The sequence below is a fragment of the Amblyraja radiata genome, chromosome 15 (genome assembly GCF_010909765.2).
Source record: "Amblyraja radiata isolate CabotCenter1 chromosome 15, sAmbRad1.1.pri, whole genome shotgun sequence".
In the NCBI taxonomy this organism is placed as follows: domain Eukaryota; kingdom Metazoa; phylum Chordata; class Chondrichthyes; order Rajiformes; family Rajidae; genus Amblyraja; species Amblyraja radiata.
In genome coordinates, this window is record NC_045970.1 from 36581684 (window position 1) to 36603121 (window position 21438).

At 46.6% G+C, this 21438-nt stretch overlaps 1 protein-coding gene and 1 long non-coding RNA gene across 2 annotated transcripts; both read left to right on the plus strand.

The window, feature by feature from the left end:
• Positions 1–649: 649 nt before the first annotated feature.
• On the plus strand, positions 650–19516 carry LOC116981209. The gene is made up of 3 exons (XR_004414183.1): positions 650–660; positions 7523–7532; positions 19127–19516. It is a non-coding gene; the product is annotated as an uncharacterized LOC116981209 (long non-coding RNA).
• borcs7 (BLOC-1 related complex subunit 7) lies at positions 7727–18698 on the plus strand. The gene is made up of 5 exons (XM_033034049.1): positions 7727–7904; positions 12835–12897; positions 14007–14050; positions 14897–14917; positions 18235–18698. The coding sequence occupies exons 1-5, from the start codon at positions 7773–7775 to the stop codon at positions 18284–18286; spliced, it is 312 nt and encodes a 103-aa protein (XP_032889940.1). The 5' UTR covers positions 7727–7772; the 3' UTR covers positions 18287–18698.
• Positions 19517–21438: the final 1922 nt, after the last annotated feature.

Sequence of the window (21438 nt, forward strand, 5' to 3'; positions counted from 1 at the left end):
GCCTGTCTTTGGACATTTAAAATGTTTGGCACCCGGGAGATCACATAAGCCATGGTAAACTGAGGGAAGGTGTTTAACAAAATGATCGTCCTCTCTGCACCTGGTCTTGCCGATATATATGGTCCTGACCCAAAACGTCTCCTAGCCATGTTACTCCAGGGATGCTGCCTGACCTGCTGAGTTACTCCAGCACTGTGTCCTTGTGTCCGGCAAGCCACGCATGGCAAAATGAATCCCGGCGAGCTGCGGCTGTATCCCAACGGCAGGAACCAGATCCCACCCGGTGAGGGAATCCATGGAGAGGGGGATGGAGGGAGATGGCGGCGGATGTCGGACAAAGGCCCCCGTAAGAAGAAGTGGGGGGTCTTACCTTCTGCGCCCTCAAGGTCGCCTGTGGGAGGCACTCCACCGCCCCCTCCTCCCCAGGGAACCAGGGCTGAAGAGGGACGATTGTTTGGGGACGACCGGAATGGAGGTGACGGCTGCAATGGGCCTTTATATACCATATCTGAAAAATGGTGCCAAAATGTGGCCTCTTGCATATAGTGGGCTGTTCTGCACATTGTGTACTAACCAAGGGATTGTGCTTATATACTGTATGACAACAGTTAGTTGTACCCGAACGCCAAGATTCCATTATCCTGGGTTTGATCATGTGTTGTGTTGTTTAGTTTACTTCAGAGATAAAGCAAGGAAGCAGATCCTTTGACCCACCGAGTCCAACGTTCACCTGTACACTAGTTCTATCCAACGCACTAGGGAAAATTTACAGAGGCCAACTAACCGGAGGCCCCGAAGAAAAACTCACACCGTTTTTTTAAGGCTTATGGTCTGCTTGTCTTCATTGTTCGGGGCATTGAGTATAAGAGTCAGGAACTCATGTTGCTGCTTTATAGGACTTTGGTTAGGCCGCATTTGGAGTATTGTGTGCAGTTCTGCCCGCACCATTTTAAGGAGGCGTTGGAGAGGGTGCAACAAAAGTTTACCGAAATGCTGAAACAAGGAACTACAACTTGGTTTACAAAAAAAGACACAAAGTGGAAAGACTGGGGCAGGCAGCATCTTTTAGTTTAGTTTAGAGATATAGCGCGGAAACAGGCCCTTCGGCCCACTGGGTCCGCACAGACCAGCTATCCCCGCATATTAACACCATCCTACACCCACTAGGGACAATTTTTACATTTACCAAGCCAATTAACCTACAAACCTGTACATCTTTGGAAAGTGGGAGGAAACCGAAGATCTCGGAGAAAACCCACGTAGGTTACGGTGAGAACGTGCAAACTCCGTACATACAGCACTCGTAGCCGGGCCTCCAGCGCTGTATTCGCTGTAAGGCAGAAACTTTACCGCTGCTCCACCGTGCAGCGGGTCAGGCACCAACTCTGGAGAACATGGAAAGGTGACGTTTTGGGTTGGGGTCCTTCAGAAGACTGATAGTAGGAGGGGGGAAAAAAACTGGAAGAGAGCAGAGGCGGGACAAAATGTAATAAAAAGGAACTGCAGATGTTGGTTTATAGTACCAAAGATAGACACAAAATGCTGGAGTAACTCAGCAGATCAGGCAGCATATCTGGAGAAAATGGATAGGTGACATTTCTGGTTGGAACTTTTCTTCAAACAGTCCCATCCCAAAACGTCACCTATCCATGTTCTCCAGAGATGTTGCCTGACCCGCTGAGTTACTCCAGTGCTTATATCTATCTTTGTCATAGAGTCATAGTGTGATACAGTGTGAAAACAGGCCCTTCGGCCCAACTTGCCCTCACCGGCCAACATGTCCCAGCTACACTCGTCCCACTTGCCTGTGCTTGGTCCATATCCCTCCAAATCTGTCCTGTCCATGTACCTGTCTAACTGTTTCTTAAATGTTAGGGTAGTCCCTGCTTCAATTACTTTCTCTGGCAGCTTGTTCCATACACCCACCACACTTTGTGTGAAAATTTTACCCCTCAGATTCCTATTAAATCTTTTCCCCTTCACCTTGAACCTATGTCCTCTGCTGCTCGATTCCCCTAGTCTAGGCAAGAAACTCTGTGCATCTACCCGATCTATTCCTCTCATGATTTTATACATGATTTGGCATAAACCAGCATCTGCAGTTCTTTGTTTCTACCTATTACTATGTTCACCGATTATCTTTCATGGCTGGGCTGCGTCCACAACTCTGCAATTTCTCACCTTCTGAGCAAGGTGATCTGTGGTGGGGAAGATGCTGGAGTCAATTATAAAAGATGAGATTCCCGGGATGGCGGGACTGTCATATGCTGAGAGAATGGAGCAGCTGGGCTTGTACACTCTGGAGTTTAGAAGGATGAGAGGTAATCTCATTGAAACATATAAGATTGTTAAGGGCTTGGGCACGCTAGAGGCAGGAAACATGTTCCCGATGTTGGGGGAGTCCAGAACCAGGGGCCACAGTTTAAGAATAAGGAGTAAGCCATTTAGAACGGAGACGAGGAAACACTTTTTCTCACAGAGAGTGGTGAGTGTGGAATTCTCTGCCTCAGAGGGCGGTGGAGGCAGGTTCTCTGGATGCTTTCAAGAGAGAGCTAGATAGGGCACTTAAAAATAACGGAGTCAGGGGATGTGAGGAGAAGGCAGGAACGGGGTACTGATTGGGGGTGATCAGCCATGGTCCCATTGAATGGCGGTGCTGGCTCGAAGGGCCGAATGGCCTACTCCTGCACCTATGGTCTATTGTCACATAAGCTTGAAAACAGAGGGCAAGAAGCTGTTCCAGAGTCTGGGGTGATGTGTGGGATAGACACAAGGAACTGCAGATGCTGACTTTATGAAAGAAGACACAAAGTGCTGAGGCAACTCAGTGGGCCAAGCAGCAGCTGTGGAGAACATGGGCAGATGATATTTAGGGTCAGGAGTAGGACCCTTCTTCAGATCCTTGTTGGGATGCCGCCTGACCTGCTGAGTGACTCCCAGCACTTTGTGTCCTCTGCATGGTGCAGCAGGGCTGGTGGTCTGTACTAGGGGGGAAATGGACACTAATTGATGGAAACATAGAAAAATAGGTGCAGGAGTAGGCCATTCGGCCCTTCGAGCCAGCACCGCCATTCAATATGATCAGGGCTGATCATCCAAAATCAGTAACCCGGTCTGCTTTTCCCCCATCATATCCCTTAATTCCTTTAGCCCTAAGAGCTAAATCAAGAAGCTGTTCCAGAGTCTGGGGTGATGTGTGGTATACTTGTATAGGGTGACTTGTATAGGGTGGAAAATATTGAGAGTAATGACTCGATGGTGATTATGTCACATGAGGTGTATCATGCCATGAACAAGCTGTCCAACAACAAAGCAAGTGGCTTGGATCATATCTCTGCTGAACATCTTAAGTATGCGAGTATGAGGATAGCTCCTCTCCTAGCTATTTGTTTTACTGGCTTTATGATTCATGGCTTGTTACCAGACTCAATGTTGTCTGTCCTGTTAGTGCCGGTCATTAAGGACAAAGCTGGTAAAGTAGGCAGCCTAAATAATTACAGGCCCATAGCTTTAGCCAGCATATTGTCAAAAGTCTTAGAAAGAGTTCTGCTGGATAGAATAAATGAGTTTGTTAACTCCACAGATAACCAGTTTGGCTTTAAAGCTAAACATGGCACTGATTTATGCATATATGCCCTAAAGGAGATTGTAAACAAATATAGAGGCAAAACTCTTCAATCCTTATGTGCTTTATTGATGCTTCCAAAGCCTTTGACCGTGTTAATCACAGAAAGCTGTTTGGTAAAATGAGTCAAAGAGGGGTGCCTGAATACATTGTTAGAATTCTGGCCTACTGGTATGCCCACCAGACTATGCAAATAAAATGGGGCAATAGGGTCTCAGCCCCATTTGGGGTTAGCAATGGTGTTAGACAAGGGGGAATTTTGTCCCCAGTCCTTTTTAATCTATACTAGACCAAGTGCAGACCCGTTGGGTCTGTTTCCAAAATGGCGTTTATGTGGGGGGGGGGCGGGGGCTGCGGCATCACACTCACATTAACCACCCCCCAAACACACAGGTGGGGGGAGGGGGGGTGAGAAGAGGGGAGGGAGGGGAGAGGAGGAGGAGGAGGAGGAAACGGGACAGATTTGGGAGGGAAAGGAGAGCGGGGTAGGGGGTGAGAGATGGGGAGAGAGATGAGGGGGAGGGGGGATGGGGAGGGAGGAGGGAGGGAGGGGAAGAGGGGTGGGGGAGAGGGGTGGGGGGAGAGAGCGGAAAGAGTGGGGAGCGAGAGTGGAGGGGAAGGGGAGAGAAGTGGAAGAGTGGGGAGGGAGGAGGAGAGGGGTAGGGGGAGTGATGGAAGTGGGACAGAGGGATAGAGGCAAGGGGGTGGGGTAGAGAGGGAAGGGGGTGGGGGAGAGAGAGATGGGGGAGAGGGGTGAGGAGAGGGAGACGGGGAGGAGAGAAGGGGGAGAGAAGTGGCAGAGTGGGGAGGGAGGGAGTGGTAGTGTGAGTGGTGGAAGAGGGACGGGGGAGTGGTAGAAGAGGGACAGAGGGGTAGGGGAAGGGGTGGGGGAGAGAGGGGAAGAGAGAGGGGTGGGGGAGAGAGAGGGGTGGGGGAGGGAGAGGGGTGGGGTAAGGGGAGAGAAGTGGAAGAGTGGGGAGGGAGGGGTAGGGTGAGTGGTGGAAGAGGGACAGAGGGGTAGGGGAAGGGGTGGGGGAGAGAGGGGAAGGGACGGGGAGACAGGGGTGGAGGAGGGAGAGGGGTGGGGTAAGGGGAGAGAAGTGGGAGAGGGAGGGGTAGGGGGAGTGGTGGAAGAGGGACAGAGGGGAAGGGGGCGGGGGAGAGAGGGAAGGGGTGGGGTAGAGAGGGAAGGGTGGGGGAGTGAGGGATGGGAGAGGGGTGAGGAGAGGGAGAGGGGGAGGAGAGAAGGGGGAGAGAAGTGGTAGAGTGGGGAGGGAGGGAGGGGTAGCGGGAGTGGTGGAAGAGGGACGGGGGAGTGGTGGAAGAGGGACAGAGGGGTAGGGGAAGGGGTGGGACTGGGAGGGGAAGAGAGAGGGGTGTGGGAGGGAGAGGGGTGGGGTAAGCGGAGAGAAGTGGAAAAGTGTGGAGGGAGGGGTAGAGGGACTGGTGGAAGAGGGACAGAGGGGTCGGGGAAGGGGGCGGGGGAAGAGAGGGAAGGGGGTGGGGTAGAGAGTGAAGGGGGTGGGGGAGAGAGTGATGGGTGGGAGAGGGAGAGGGGTGAGGAGAGGGAAATAGAAACATAGAAATTAAGTGCAGGAGTAGGCTATTTGTCCCTTCGAGCCTGCACCACCATTCAATATGATCATGGCTGATCATCCAACTCAGTATCATGTACCTGCCTTCTCTCCATACCCCCTGATCCCTTTAGCCACAGGGGCCACATCTAACTCCCTCTTAAATACAGCCAATGAACAGGCCTCAACTACCTTCTGTGCCAGTGAATTCCAGAGATTCACCACTCTCTGTGTGAAAAATGTTTTTCTCATCTCGGTCGTAAAAGATTTATCCCTTATCCTTAAACTGTGACCCCTTGTTCTGGACTTCCCCAACATCTGGAACAATCTTCCTGCATCTAGCCTGTCCAACCCTTTAAGAATTTTGTAAGTTTCTATAAGTTACCCCCTCAATCTTCTAAAATCTAGCGAGTACAAACCGAGTCTGGGGCTGATTCTACGGGTGAGATGCCAGTTTAAAAAAAAAAATTTGGTGGGGGGGGGGAAGGATTTGATTAAAAATGTGTACATAAACACGACGAAATGTAATCAGGAGTTTCTATAAGAACCCCCCCCAATCTTCTAAAATCTAGCGAGTACAAGCCGAGTCTATCCAGTCTTTCTTCATATGAAAGTCCTGCCATCCCAGGAATCAGTCTGGTGAACCTTCTCTGTACTCCCTCTATGGCAACAATGTTGGCAGCATTGGGCATTGTGACATCACACGATGGAACGTTCAGCAGGGGCTGGGGCTGGTGCTGCTTCTATGGGTGAAAAGCCAGTTTATTTTTGAAATATTGGGGGGGGGGGGAGAAGGATTTGATTAAAAACGTGCACTTAAACACGACGAAATGTAATGAGGAGCGGATACTTAGAAAGAAAAGTGAAATCTCTACCGAAATGGAAAAGATGTCGGCGATTCTGCGTCTGGTTTCGGAGTTGCAGGGAATCAAAGGAAGAAATGCAGTCGGAAGCCGTACATGTAAATTGATCCATTCCGATTGGACATCTGCGAGCATTGGGCATTGTGATTGGACATCGGCGAGCATTGGGCATTGTGACATCACACGATAGACGATAGATAGATAGATAGATAGATAGATAGACAGACAGACAGACAGACAGACAGACAGACAGACAGACAGACAGACAGACAGATAGATAGATAGATAGATAGATAGATAGATAGATAGATAGATAGATAGAAGATAGATAGATATTGATGATCTGTCTAAACAATTGAAAGCCTCTAACACTGGGTGCGTGATTGGTAATATTTTAGTGAACCATATTATGTATGCAGATGATCTTGTGGTCTTTAGTCCATCTAGCGCTGGTCTCCAGCAGCTCCTTACTATATGTTCCGTGTATGGTGTGGAACATGACATTAAATATAATGCTAGTAAGAGTGCTGTTATGGTCTGTAGAACCAAAGAGGATAAATGCCTAAAATATCCTGTTTTTAAATTGTCTGACAACAATCTTAGTGTCTGTAATAAGATAAAATATCTAGGGCATATTATTACAGTACAAATGACAGATGATGAGGATATTTATTACAGAACAATGACAGATGATGAGGATATTTATAGGCAACGACGCATGCTGTATGTACAGGCAAATATCCTCTTGCGTAAATTTGGTGCGTGTGCAGATGTGGTGAAGATGTCGCTATTTAGAGCATACTGCACACCCCTCTACACTGCGCACCTGTGGTCGAACTATTTAAAGACAAGTATGCAGAGACTAAAGTGAATTAAGAGATAAAGGTGGCATATAACGATGCCAGGAGAACACTGCTAAGGCAACCTAGATGGTGTAGTGCCGGTAATATGTTTGTGGCTGCAGGAGTCAGTACTTTAGAAGCTATCCTAAGACACCACATGTATAAATTCATTTGCAGGATAAATGACTCTAAAAATGTGCTTATTGTGGCCTTGACAAACATAAGGGTTAGCACTACACGCTACGAATCCCAGTTGTGGAGACACTGGTATCGTTGTCTCGTTGTAGGACATTGATCATCTTTTAATCTGGATTTTTAACTTAAGTATTGTGGGTTTTTGTTAAATATAAATTATGATGTTTTTATGTGATATACCATGATTTTATATATATTTTTGATATTTGATATGCAATGCATTTTTAATGTAATGTTGCCCCTTGTCTGGACCTTGAGTCCGTAATAAAGTTGATTATTATTATTATTATTATTATTATTATTGTACACACAAGAAACTGCAGATGCTGACTTTGTGAAAGAAGACACAAAGTGTTGAGGCAACTCAGCGGGTCAGGCAGCATCTGTGGAGAACATGGTTTAGGGGCCGGGACACTTCTACAGACCTAATCAAGTCTGAAGAAGGGTCTCGACTCTGAAACGACACCCATTCCTTCTCCCCCGCGACGCTGTTGCCTGAGCCGCTGACTTCCTCCAGCACTTGGTTGTGTGTCCCCCCGGTGTAAACCAAAGGTTATAGAGGAGCATCTTTGGTGTAAACCAGCATCTGTAGCTCCCTCCCTCTCACTCCCTCCTCCATGTACCGGGGCGGGGCTCCGGGCCGCCCATCACATCACATCCCCTCGCCACCAACATGGCGGCCGCCGAGACGCAGGGCCGCTTCGGGCAGTCGGTGAAGGGGCATCTCTCCGATAAAGTGTCCGCCTGCACCACCGACGTGATCGCCCTCACCAAGCAGATCCTGAAGGGTTCCCGCAGCTCCGAGGTACCGCGGGGCGGGAGGAGGAGGGTGGAGAGGTGGTGGTGGAGGAGGGTGGAGAGAAACGGAGGGGGGGAGAGGGAGGGAGGGAGGGATAAATAGGGAGAAGGAAGGGAAAGGGTGAATGAGAGAGAGAGGGAGGAAGAAAGAAAGAGAGAGGATAGATTGGGGAAGAGAGGAGAGAAAGATAGGAAAGAGGTGGGGGAGGAGTGGAGTGGGAGAGAGGAAGGAATTATAGACAATAGGTGCAGGAGTAGGCCATTCGGCCCTTCGAGCCAGCACCGCCATTCCATGTGATCATGGCTGATCATCCCCAATCAGTACCCCGTTCCTGCCTTCTCCCCATATCCCTTGACTCCGCTATCTTGACTCGCCATCCCAGGAATTAACCTTGTAAACCTACGCTGCACTCTCTCAATAGCAAGAATGTCCTTCCTCAAATTAGGGGACCAAAACTGCACACTATACTCCAGGTGTGGTCTCACTAGGGCTCTGTACAACTGCAGAAGGACCTCTTTGCTCCTATATTTGATTTCTCTTGTTATAAAGGCCAACATGCCATTCGCTTTCTTCACTGCCTGCTGTATCTGCATGCTTACTTTCATAGACTGATGAACAAGGATCCCCAGATTCCGTTGTACTTCCCCTTTTCCCAATTTGACGCCATTTAGATAGTAATCTGCCTTCCTGTTTTTTATGCCAAAGTGGATAACCTCACATTTATCCACATTAAACTTCATCTGCCATGCATCTGCCCACTCCCCCAACCTGTCCAGTCACCCTGCATTCTCATTGCATCCTCCTCACAGTTCACACAGCCACCCAGCTTTATGTCATCTGCAAATTTGCTAATGTTACTTTGAATCCCTTCATCCAAATCATTGATGTATATTGTAAATAGCTGCGGTCCAGCACCGAGCCTTGCGGTACCCCACTAGTCACTGCCTGCCATTCTGAAAGGGATCCGTTAATCCCTAATCTTTGTTTCCTGTCTGCCACCCAATTTTCTATCCATGTCAGCACTCTACCCCCAATACCATGTGCCCTAATTTTGCCCACTAATCTCCTATGTGGAACCTTATCAAATGATTTCTGAAAGTCCAGGTACACTACATCCACTGGCTCTCCCTTGTCCATTTTCCTAGTTACATCCTCAAAAAATTCCAGAAGATTAGTCAAGCATGATATCCCCTTTGTAAATCCATGCTGACTCGGACCGATCCTGTTACTGCTATCCAAATGTGCGGGTATTTCATCTTTTATAATCGACTCCAGCATCTTCCCCACCACCGATGTCAGGCTAACTGGTCTATAATTCCCTGTTTTCTCTCTCCGCCTTTCTTAAAAAGTGGGATAACATTAGCTACCCTCCAATCCACAGGAACTGATCCTGAGTCTATAGAACATTGGAAAATTATCACCAATGCATCCACGATTTCTAGAACCACTTCCTTAAGTAGCCTGGGATGCAGACCATCAGGCCCTGTGGATTTATCAGCCTTCAGTCCCATCAGTCTACCCAACACCATTTCCTGCCTAATGTGGATTTCCTTCAGTTCCTCGGTCACCCCAGATCCTCTGGCCTCTACTATATCAGGAAGATTGCTTGGGTCCTCCTTAGTGAAGACGCATCCAAAGTACCTGTTCAATTCATCTGCCATTTCCTTGTTCCCCGTAATAACCATAACCATATAACAATTACAGCACGGAAACAGGCCATCTCGACCCTTCTAGTCCGTGCCGAACACATATTCTCCCCTAGTCCCATATACCTGCGCTCACACCATAACCCTCCATTCCTTTCCCGTCCATATAACTATCCAATTTATTTTTAAATGATAAAAACGAACCTGCCTCCACCACCTTCACTGGAAGTTCATTCCACACAGCCACCACTCTCTGAGTAAAGAAGTTCCCCCTCATGTTACCCCTAAACTTCTGTCCCTTAATTCTCAAGGCATGTCCCCTTGTTTGAATCTTCCCTACTCTCAGTGGGAAAAGCTTATCCACGTCAACTCTGTCTATCCCTCTCATCATTTTAAAGACCTCTATCAAGTCCCCCCTTAACCATCTGCGCTCCAAAGAATAAAGCCCTAACTTGTTCAACCTTTCTCTGTAACTTAGTTGCTGAAACCCAGGCAACATTCTAGTAAATCTCCTCTGTACTCTCTCTATTTTGTTGACATCCTTCCTATAATTAGGCGACCAAAATTGTACACCATACTCCAGAATTGGCCTCACCAATGCCTTGTACAATTTTAACATTACATCCCAACTTCTATACTCAATGCTCTGATTTATAAATTCACCTTTTTCGGTCTTCAAGGGTCCAACTTTGGTCTTAACTAATTTTTTCCTCTTCACATACCTAAAGAAGCTTTTATTATCCTCCTTTATATTCTTTGCTAGCTTACCTTCGTACCTCATCTTTTCTTCCCGTATTGTCTTTTTCGTTTTGGCCTTTATTGCTAGGGGGATTGAGTATAAAAACACGGAGGTCTTGCTGCAGCTGTACACAGTATTAGTGAGACCACATTTGGAATACTGTGTACAGTTCTGGGGTCCATACTTAAGGAAGGATGTACTAGCCCTGGAGGCAGTGCAGCGAAGGTTTACAAGATTAATTCCTGCAATGAGGGGATTGACATATGAGGAAAGGTTAAGTAAGCTGGAGCTCTACTCTTTGGAGTTTAGGAGAATGAGAGGCGATCTCATTGAAACATATAAGATCGTGAGGGGCCTTGATCGGGTGGATGCACCGAGGATGTTCCCAATGATCGGGGAAACTAGAACTAGGGGACATAGTTGCAGAATAAGGGGGGGCTCTTTTAAAACTGAGGTGAGGAAGAACTTCTTCACCAAGAGGGTGGTTAATTTATGGAATTCACTGCCCCAGGGAGCAGTGGAAGCAGAAACGTTAAATATATTTAAGTCTAAAATAGATGGTTTTTTAGCTGCCGAGGGGATAAGGGGCTACGGGGAGAGGGCAGGGATATGGACCTAGGTATGGTTAGTATAGTAAGACCTGAGTGATCTCCTGGACAAGTGTCGATCGCCTGGATTGGGGTCGGAGAGGAATTTCCCGGATTTTTTTTCCCGAATTGGACCTGGGTTTTTATCCGTTTTTTTGCCTCCCCCAGGAGATCACGCGGTTCTTGGGGTGGAGAGGGGTGATAGCGGTATAAAGGGGAGGGTAGTGTCTTGTGTTCTGTGTCTTGTGTCTACTGTTTGTGGGTAAGTGTGTCTGTTTAGTGTTCAGCCATGAGCGAATGGCGGTGCGGGCTCGACGGACCTGGTGGTCTACTCTCGCACCTACTTTCTATGTTTCTATGTTTCTATGTTACCTTATGTTGCCCTTTAAACATTACCCAAACCTCTTGCTTCCCGCTCATGTTTGCTACGTTGTACTTCTCTTTTATTTTTATACTGTCCCTGACGTCCCTTGTTAGCCAAGGTCTCCCCTTACTCCCATTGGAATATTTCTGCCTCCTAGGACTGATCCTGCACCTTCTGTATTATTCCTAGAAATTCCTGCCATCGTTGTTCTACTGTCATCCCTGCTAGGTTAGCTTTCCAGTCAACTTTGGCCAGCTCCACTCTCATGGCCCCATAGTCCCCTTTATTCAACTGTAACACTGACACCTCCGATCTACCCTTGTCTTACATGTCTCTGTAATTCTCACAACATCATACTTGCCAATTTCTAACTGAGCCTCAAGCACGTCCACTTTATTTCTTATACTTTGCGTATTCATATACAACACTTTGACCTCCGTATTCACGTCCCCCCTCGCATCGCTCGCAATTGGCCCTGACCTTACTCTTTTATCCCTTCTCGAACTTTCCTTCCCATTAATTCGAGAATCTTTTGTAATTTTTCCTGTAGTCACTTCCCCTTCAACTCCCATCTTTATAATCCCAATTTGTCAATCCCTCCCCCTCACTATTTAGTTTAAACCCACACGTGCAGCCCTAGCAAATTTGACTGCCAGAATGTCGGTACCCCTCCAGTTAAGGTGTAACCCGTCCCTTTTGTACAGGTCACCCCTACCCCAGAAGAGATCCCAATTGTCTATAAATCTAAATCCTGTTCCCTGCACCAGCCCCTCAGCCACACATTCAGATCCCCTATCTCCCTGTTCCTGTCCTCACTAGCACGAGGTACTGGAAGCAATCCAGAGATAACCACCCTAGAAGTCCTGCTTTTCAGTCTTCTTTCTTACTCTCCGAACTCAAGTTGAAGAACCTCATTCCTCTTCTTCCCGATGTCGTTTGTGCGTACGTGCACAACTACTGCCGGCTGTTCACCTTCTCTCTCAAGGATGTTCTGAATTGTGCTCGTCAAGCAGATCCCTGAGCTCTGAGTTAAGGGGGGAGGGAAGGGGAAGATGGGAGGGAGGTGAGGAAGGGGAACGGAGAGTGGAGTGGGGGAGAGAATGGAGGGAGGGGAGGTGTATTGAGGCCGAGAGTAGGTCAAGAGGGGGGGGAGGGGGTTGGGGAGAAGGGGGCAGGGAAGAGGGACGTGCTGGGTACGGGATAGGCATGGGGAAAGGAAGGAGGATATGTGTGAGGGGATGGATGGGGGAGAGGAGAAGAAGGAGAGGAGGGGGAAATAAAGAGGCTGAGTTGAAAATTATTAATAGACACCAGGAACTGCTGATACTGGGATCTTGAGCAAAACACAAAGTGCTAGAGATACTCAGTGCGCCAGGCAACATCTGTAGAGGGAAATGGAATTCTGAAGATGGCATTCCATTCACTCCACAGATGCTGACTGACCTGTTTATTTACTCCAGCACTCTGTGTTTTGCTCAAGATTTCAGCATCGGCAGTTCTTTGTGTCTAGGAAATAAATGATCCTGACTACTTGTGCTTCTTGACATCACATTACAGTGTGTAAGCAAGTAAATTGTGAGCTGATTTTCCATTTTTGCAGCTCCTTGGCCAGGCAGCCAGAAACATGGTGCTGCAAGAAGACTCCATACTCCACTCAGAGGACGTAAGTACTTATCTTACAGATTCAAGGATCTACAGATGCTGGAATCTTGCATAGTACACAAAGTTTGTCAGGCAGTATCTCAGGTGACGTTTCGGGTCTGAAGAATGGTCCTCACCCGAAACGTCACCCATCCATGTTCTCCAGAGGTGGTGCCTGACCCGCTGAGTTACTCCAGCACTTTATGTTCTTATACTTCACCTGATCTCTCCCTCTCTCTGTCCAAATGCTGGCTGAATATTTGTGTCATTCACAAGTTCATACGTTCTAGGAGCAGAATTAGGCCATTTGGCCCATCAAGTCTGTTCCACCATTCAACCACAGATGATCTATTTGTTACCCATTCAAACCCATTTTACTGCCTTCTCTCCATAATCTTTTATACTCTTTCTAATCAGGAACATATCAATCTCCGCTTTAAAAATACTCGATGACTTGGCCTCCATCGCCGTGAGTGGCAATGAATTCCACAGATTCACCACCCTCTGACTAAAGAAATTCCTCACATCCTGTCACGTCACGTTTCCTACCTTACGCTTACAAGTGATTCATAGGCCCTTTGTATTTTCATCTGAATTAAACATTGGTATCAGATTGATGTAAATGGCATAAGAATTTAATTTTGTTGTTACTGAGATCTAAGTGAAGTTTGAACATTAATTAATTGAATGTAGATATGTGGTAACTGCTCCTTTAGGGAATTTCAAACTATCCATTTAATAACATGATGGATGACAACAGTTGACCTCCATACTGCCTGGTATCCATCAGTCTTTAGTTTAGAGATACAGCGTGGAAACGGGTCTTTCGGTCCACCGAGTCCACGCCTACCAGCAGTCACCCCGTACGCTAGATCTATCATATTCTGCGCAGACCGCACCCGTCGTCAGGCTCGAACCCGGGTCTCGGACGATGTGAGGCAGCAACACTACCGCTGTGCCACTCTAATCACTTATTCTTGCTGATATTTTCATGTTTTCACAACCCCGTGTTTTACCTGCATGAAAAGCAATGTGTGATTCAAAAACACGTAAATTAAACCTATAAGCGACTATACTGTGCTATACTGCTCATTAATGCTCTCTTCATTATTTTCTTCGTGTTTTGGGCAGAGTCTACGTAAAATGTCAATTATAACAACACACCTTCAGTACCAGTAAGTATAATTCCTTTTATAACTTGTCATTCCTGTTCATTCCCCTTCCCTCCATCCATTCCATCCCAATACAATTTCACACGCCAATGCTATGTCCAGTGTGAGCTTCGTGAAAAATGCACAGATGGGTTTCCTCCCAAGACGTGCAGATTGTGGGTGAATTGGCTTCTGTAAATTGCCCCTCGTGTGTAGGAAATGGATGAGAAAATGTGATAACATAGAATTATTGAGTACGGGTGATTGATGGCCGGCATGGACATGGTGGGTTGAAGGGCTTGTTTCCATGCTTAGTTTTAGTTTAGTTTAGAGATACAGTGCGGAAACAGGCCCTTCGACCCAGCGAGTCCGCACCGACCAGCGATCCCTGCACATTAACACTATCCTACTACAAGGGACAATTTACGCATGCACCAAGCCAATTACCCTACATACCTGTACGTCTTTGAATGTGGGAGGAAACCATAGATCTCGGAGAAAACCTACGCGGTCATGGGGAGAATGTACAAACTCCGTACAGATAGCGCCCATAGTCGGGATCGAACCCGGGTCTCCTGCGCTGCAAGCGCTGTAAGGCAGCAACTCTACCGCTGCGGCACCGTGCCGCTATGTATCTAAACTAATCTGTGTTGTAACTGACAAATATTACCACTAGTTCCTTTATTCAGAAGGTCAAGACCAGTGTAAAATGGCTCCTTCCAATATGAGGAATTAAAGAATTGAAAATAAAATAAAATTATTTTTATTTAAAATGCATTTTGTGTCAAGAATAAAATATACTACATTTGGTTTATAAGTTAATACATTTACTAAGTTTCTGACTTTCTAAGTTTGTGTTGTCTTCTACAGGCAGGAGGCTATACAGAAAAAGTAAGTATTTCCAGCACTGCATTGTATGAACTCTACTCTAATTAAAATATTCCACTGTGTGCTTATTGCTCATCTTTTTTTCACTGGGCGTGAATCATTCTTCTCTCAAATACTTTGCTTTTCTCTTGAGCATGCCAAAGTGGATCCCCTCACATTTAACCACATGTTATTCTATCTGCCATTTTCCCACCCCCTCAGCTCGTCCATCTCCCCATGAACCCTCTTTAAATCATCCTCCTGTATTCACGTCCCACCTAGTTTCGTATCAGAAGCAGATTTGGAAACATGACTTTCTGTTCCCTCAACTAAATTATTGATATGAGGAGTTAAGACTCGCTCGCTGATCACTGTTTGCTGACCTTCTGCACAGTGGAGCAGTGGTAGAGTTATTCACACGGACTGGGCAGTGTTCACCATTTTTTACAGTTCAATAATTCAATAGTGCTTTATTTGTCACATATGCAACTGCACAGTGAAATTATATTTTTGCATATACTACACATGCAGGTGCCGCCATTATTCAATGTGCAGTAGGCCCGCACGCTCGATGTACTGGAGTAGTTCCCATGAACCAATGTCCCTCTTTTTACATCTGATTCATTCCTGGGTATTTGGGTTGCCAAAGCGGGCTGTGATGCAACCAGCCAATATGCTGGTTCTTCACACATTTGCTATTTCTCCATCCAATTCTATAGGTGATCTATATCCAGCTGTGTACTTTGACAGCCTTCCCCGCTGTCTGCAATTCCAGCACATTCAATAGTGCACAAAACGCTTCTTCCACCAAATTTATGTTCAGTTTCCTAACGCTGTGATAAACACATGGATAGACAAATATTATACTCCCATGTCTTACAGACCTTAGCGGGAATGTTGTAAAGTTGGGGGCAGGTCAGCACAGTTTGCAGGTTGACCTTCTATTCCAGATTTATGGTTCAAGATATTTTCACTTTTTTTCAACACAATGAGAGCTCCCTGCAGCTTCTTGCCAGAGTAGATAAGGAAAGAGACGGCCACCCAGAGAGGGAGGTAACATCTGGTGGCCAAAGCATTGATGTTCCCCCACTGTGCATGAGGAGGGAAGGTCGTTTCACAGGTGCCTTATCACCATCGTAACAAGATGTTCTGCGGCTCCGTGTTTGTGATCCGCTCTCTCACAGGATGTTCCCAACCTGTCCTAACGTTTTCTCATGATCTCCAGCTGTTCACACTTTGTGAGTGGTTTCAATTCAAGCGGGCGGCACAGTTGTGCAGCTGGTAGAACCGCTGCTTCACACAGCCAGAGACCTGGGTTCGATCCTGACTTCAGGTGCTGTCTGCGTGGAGTTTGCACCCTTCTCCCTGTGATCGCGCGGGTTTCTTCCAGGTGCTCTGATTTCCTCCCACGTCCCAAAGGCGTGCGGGTTTGTAGGTTAATAGGCCCTCTATAAATTGCCTCTAGTGTGTAGGGAGCGGATGCGAAAGTGAGATAACATAGAACTACTGCGAACTGGGAATCAATGGACGGCGTGGACTCAGTAGGCCTGTTTCCATGCTATATCAATAAACTAAACAATCCAAATATCAGCAAATTGCATTGTAAAACATTCCTAGATGTCCCACAGGAGAATGATCAAACAACGTTAGATCTGGCTACCACATAGAGAATTCACAAGGAACTGCAGATGCTGGAATCTTCGCTCATCCCTTCCCACCCAAACCACAGCTGATCTTATACCTCCTTCCCACCTCCATCCAGGGACGCCATAAGTTCTACCAAGTGAGACAGAGGTTCACATGCGCCTCCCCTAACTTCATCTACTGCATCTGATGTTCCTGATGTGGCCTCCTGTACATCAGTGAGACCAACCAAACACTCAGCGACCGTTTCACAGAAATATGTCACTCAGTCCGCTGGATCTCCCGATTGCTAACCACTTTAACTCCCCTTCCTATATTGACCTTTCTGTCCTGGGCCTTCTCCATTGCCAGAGTGAGGCCACACGCTAACTGGAGGAACAGCACCTCATATTTTGCTTAGGTAGCTTACAACTCAATGGCATGAACAGAATTCTCCAATATTAAGTCACTTCTACGAACACCTTCCCGTCTCCCATCCCCTATATTTACCCCCACTCCCTTCCCCTGAACCCGGGCTGACCTTACTCAAGTTTCTTCCCCCTCCCCACTGAAAGTCCGTTAAGTAGCTTCACATTTCGCAGCATGCATCCTTCTTAGACTCACACCAGTCTCTATCCAACAATCTGCATTTCAGGGAACCGCCTCGCCTGAGGTCATCTGTTTTCCACCTTCATTTCACTTGCCTCTTTCTTCTTCAATTTATTACGCTTTGCTCCCTATTCTAATCAGTCTGAAGAAGGGTCCAGACCCGAAAAGTCACCAATCCATTTTCTCCAGAGATGCTGCCTGACCCGCTGAGTTACTCCAGCACTTAGAGTCTATCTTTATTATAAACCAGCATCTGCAGTTCCTTTTTATTTCCCCATGCCATCTGCGATTGATCAAGCTGTTCTGGAGAGGTTTTACCCATGTTGCATGAGCTGTATAAAGAGTTTGCATTTCTTGGTATGGGAAACTTTACCGCAGGGGTGGTTTTTGAGCATGTTACCAGGATGGAAATTTTTAGCTGTGAGGAGATATTAGATAGGCTGGGGTTGCATTGTATGGAACAGAGGAGGCTGAGGAGACACTTAATTGAGTTGAGTTAAATGATGAGGCACAACAAGTTTGTAAACACCATACTCAATAGATAATATCATAAACAAAGAAAAGTTCAATTTCTAAATGAACCCAATAATGTGCGAAAAACATAGCACAAAGTCTCTAGTGCAACCAAGGCAGTTTGTAGTTCAGCCTACAAATTTTAAAAGATTTTTGTTCATACATGAAACAGGCACTTAATATATATTTACTTCATCATCTGTAACATGAATGATGCAAAATTAAATCAGAGCGGAAAGAACGATTCTGTTATTTGAGTTTATTTATTGTCACATGTACCGAGGTGCAGTGAAAAGCCGTTGTTGCGTGTTAACTAGTCAGTGGAAATACAATATTTGATTACAATCGAGCCATCCACAATATGCAGTTACATCTTGATAATGTGAATAAGGTTTAGTTCAAGATAAAGTCAAGTACAGTCCAATCAAAGATAGTCTGAGGGTCTCCAATGAGGTAGATCGTAGCTCAGGACTGCTCTCTAGTTGTTAGTGGGATGGTTAAGTTGCCTGATAACAGCATTTAAATGACCATTGATGTGAAAGCATATTACCAGGTTAAATATAAATGGGTGTTTCTTCTCTCAAATGTTTCAATAGCGTTGAACTTTCTACAAACCTTCAGGACCAGCTGAAGCATCTACTAAAGTGAACTGGAAGATGACAAGATAACTCTTCACAGGAGATGAAGTCCTTGCTTGGAATTTGGGGGAAGAGAGGTGGAAGGAGAGTGCGGTGTGCACTCACAATAGCAAGGATCGTGGATGTTGATGCATCTTCATTGAGCTCTAAAAGGCACCAACCAGAACCTTACCAAGTGTGGGGTTAGATCTGCTGCTGAGAAGGAATGCTCAGCGGTTTCTGAACTTGAACGCATAATGTATTTGAAGTCTGAAGAAGGGACCCGACCCGAAACATCACCTATCCATGTCCTCCAGATATGCTGCCTGACCCGCTGACTTACTCCAACAACTTGTCCTTTTATGTAAACCAGCATCTGCAGTTCCTTGTTTCAACATAATGTAATCATTGGTGTTCAGAACTTTATAAGTTACTAGATCAAGTGCAGACCCGTTGGATCTGTCTCCCCCAACGCGGGGGGGGGGAGCGGCATAAGGCGTCGCACACACTAACCACCTCAAACACACACTAACTACCCCCCCGCACACACGTTAAGCGCTCCCTCTATTCCCCACTTCCTATCTCCCCCGCTCCTCTCCCTCTATTACCCTCTTCCCCCACTCTCCCTCCTCACCTCCCCTTCCCCCGCCCCCTCTCTCTCCCTACCCCCTCCTCTCCCTCAATCCCGCCACTCTCCCTCTTCACTTCCCCATGATCTACCTGCCCCTGGGAGCCCACTGCGTAGGTCCAGAGCAGCAGCCAACGGCCTCAGAGTCAGCCTCAGCTCCTAGGCCTCGCGTCCTCTCTCTACCCCCGGAGCCCACCGGTGATCTCCGGGTCGTCACAGAGGACTGATTCCCGAATGCTTCAGGTCCATCATTATTGGTTGATATTGACTGTTATATTGTTCAGTGGTACTTTATTTGTCACAAATCTAACTGCATAGTGAAATTCTTTTTGCACATTTAGACATGCAGGCGCCGCCATATTTTAGCACCATTTCCAAAGTCTGGTCAGCCCGCCTGCTTGATGTGCTGGTGGGGGCATTTCCCGCGAACCAACGTCCCTCTCCCGGCCCGGCCACCTTTGTGTCCCCTGGGCACCAAGGCACTGGAGGCATTACCCCGGTTCACACACCACCCCCCTCCCTCGGTTCACCCACCTACCGGCCCTTGCTCCTCACATCCAATGTCTCCAGCTCCCTCCCGATAACGACAAGCCTTCGGGCAGGTCCCGCCAACTCAGCCTGGATGCGTGTGGTTTCGGGTTGGGACTCTTCTTTGTTACCCGGCCATGTTCTCCAAGGATGCTGCCTGACCTGCTGTGTTACTCCAGCACTTTGTCTTTTATTTTTTGTAAATCCATATCCTTGTTTCTACATGTATACCCACCAAACTGTTAACACAAGCGGTCAATTCACCATGGGGAATTATAAGAGTTTAATGTAAGCTCAAAGTTGCAATATTGTATCGAACATTTATTGGAATTAAAACTGCTTTGTAAAAGGATCTTTGAAAGTTTATTACATTTATTGTGCATAATATTGCTGTTGTACAGTTGCCGCGTCCCTTAAGTGGACAAGTTGTTTACATGTCACATCATCCTTCAGATGGATAGCTAAGTGGTATCATAGCGTTCTACTGGCAGGTTTCATATCTGTGTATGTCTCTCCATGCTTCAGTATTGATTTTAACTTTTGCTGCCTACACATAACTGCAGCCAGGATCTCCACTTGTCTTGGGCCTGTGCGACAGCAAGTGTTTACAAGACATCAAAGGATGCATAATGTTATACAGTAGCTTCTGTAAACTAGTGTCCTAGAAAAGTATAAATCAAATAGGGTGGCACAGTGGTGCAGCAGTAGCATTGTTGCCTACAGCGTCAGAGACCCGGTTTCGATTCTGACTACAGGTGCTGTCTGTATGGAGTCTGTACGTTCTGCCTGTGATCATGTGGGTTTTCTCCAAGTGCTCCGGTTTCCTCCCACACTCCAAAGATGTGCAGGTTTGTAGTGGCTTCTGTACATTGTAAATTATCCCTAGTTTGTAGGACAGTGCTAGTGTATGGGATGATCGCTGGTTGGCGTGGACTCACTGGGCCAAAGTGCCAGTTTCCATGCTGTAACTCTAAAGTAAAGTTTTCGTCACTGTTGTAGAGTTGCTTGTACTACATGTATTAAAGCAAGTGTGTAAAATGTGCATTACATTTTTTTTTCTGTGTTTCTGAACTTTTTTGTGTGTTAAACTGATGTGATTTTAATCAAGACCTCTCAGAAAGCACAAAGTGCTGGAGTAACTCAGCAGGTCGGGTGGCATCTATGGAGAAAAATATGGGTGACGTTTTGGGTTGGGACCCTTCTTCAGACCTTTCTTCCTGACCCGAAATGTCACCCATCCATGTTCTCCAGAGATGCTGCCTGCACTTCTGAGTTATACCAGCACTTTGTGTATTTTTTTGTGCTCAAAGTTCTAGCATCTGCAGTTCCTTGTGTCTACTTTGCCTCTCAGAAGTAGTACTGGGATGAATCTACCAATATTACCAGCTGACATGACGGTGTTTGTGGAATTTTTCCCAGCCTGGGAAGTGTATCTGAGAACAAAAACAGGAAAGTATTAACTGGCTGCTACTCCTCAATTGCCACCAGAATATTATTAGTTTAGTTTAGAGATGGAACATGGAAACAGGTCTTTCAACCCACCAGGTCCATGCCAACCATTGATCACCCGTTCACACTAATTCCATGTTACCCCCCTTTCACTACTCCTCAGGAGCAATTTACAGAGTCCAATCAAGCTACAAACCCTTGCGTCTTTGGGATGTAGGAGGAAACTGGAGCACCCGTAGGAAACCAACGTGCAAGGGAGAACGTGCAAACTCCACACAGACAGCATCTCACATCAGGATCGAACCTGGGTCTCTGGCGCTGTGAGGCAGCAATTCTGTGTTGCCCAAACTTCAGCGGTCAGATTTTAGCAAAGTTTGATTGAAACTGCCCGATATCAGGCGCCTGTAGCATTAAGTTCATAAGTTATAGACGTAGAATTAGGCCATTCAGCCCATCAAATTTACTCCACCACTCAATCATGGTTGATCTATTTTTTTCCTCAACCCCATTCTCCAGCCTTCTCCCCATAACCCCTGACACCTTTACTAATTAAGAATCTGTCAGTCTGCACATTATAA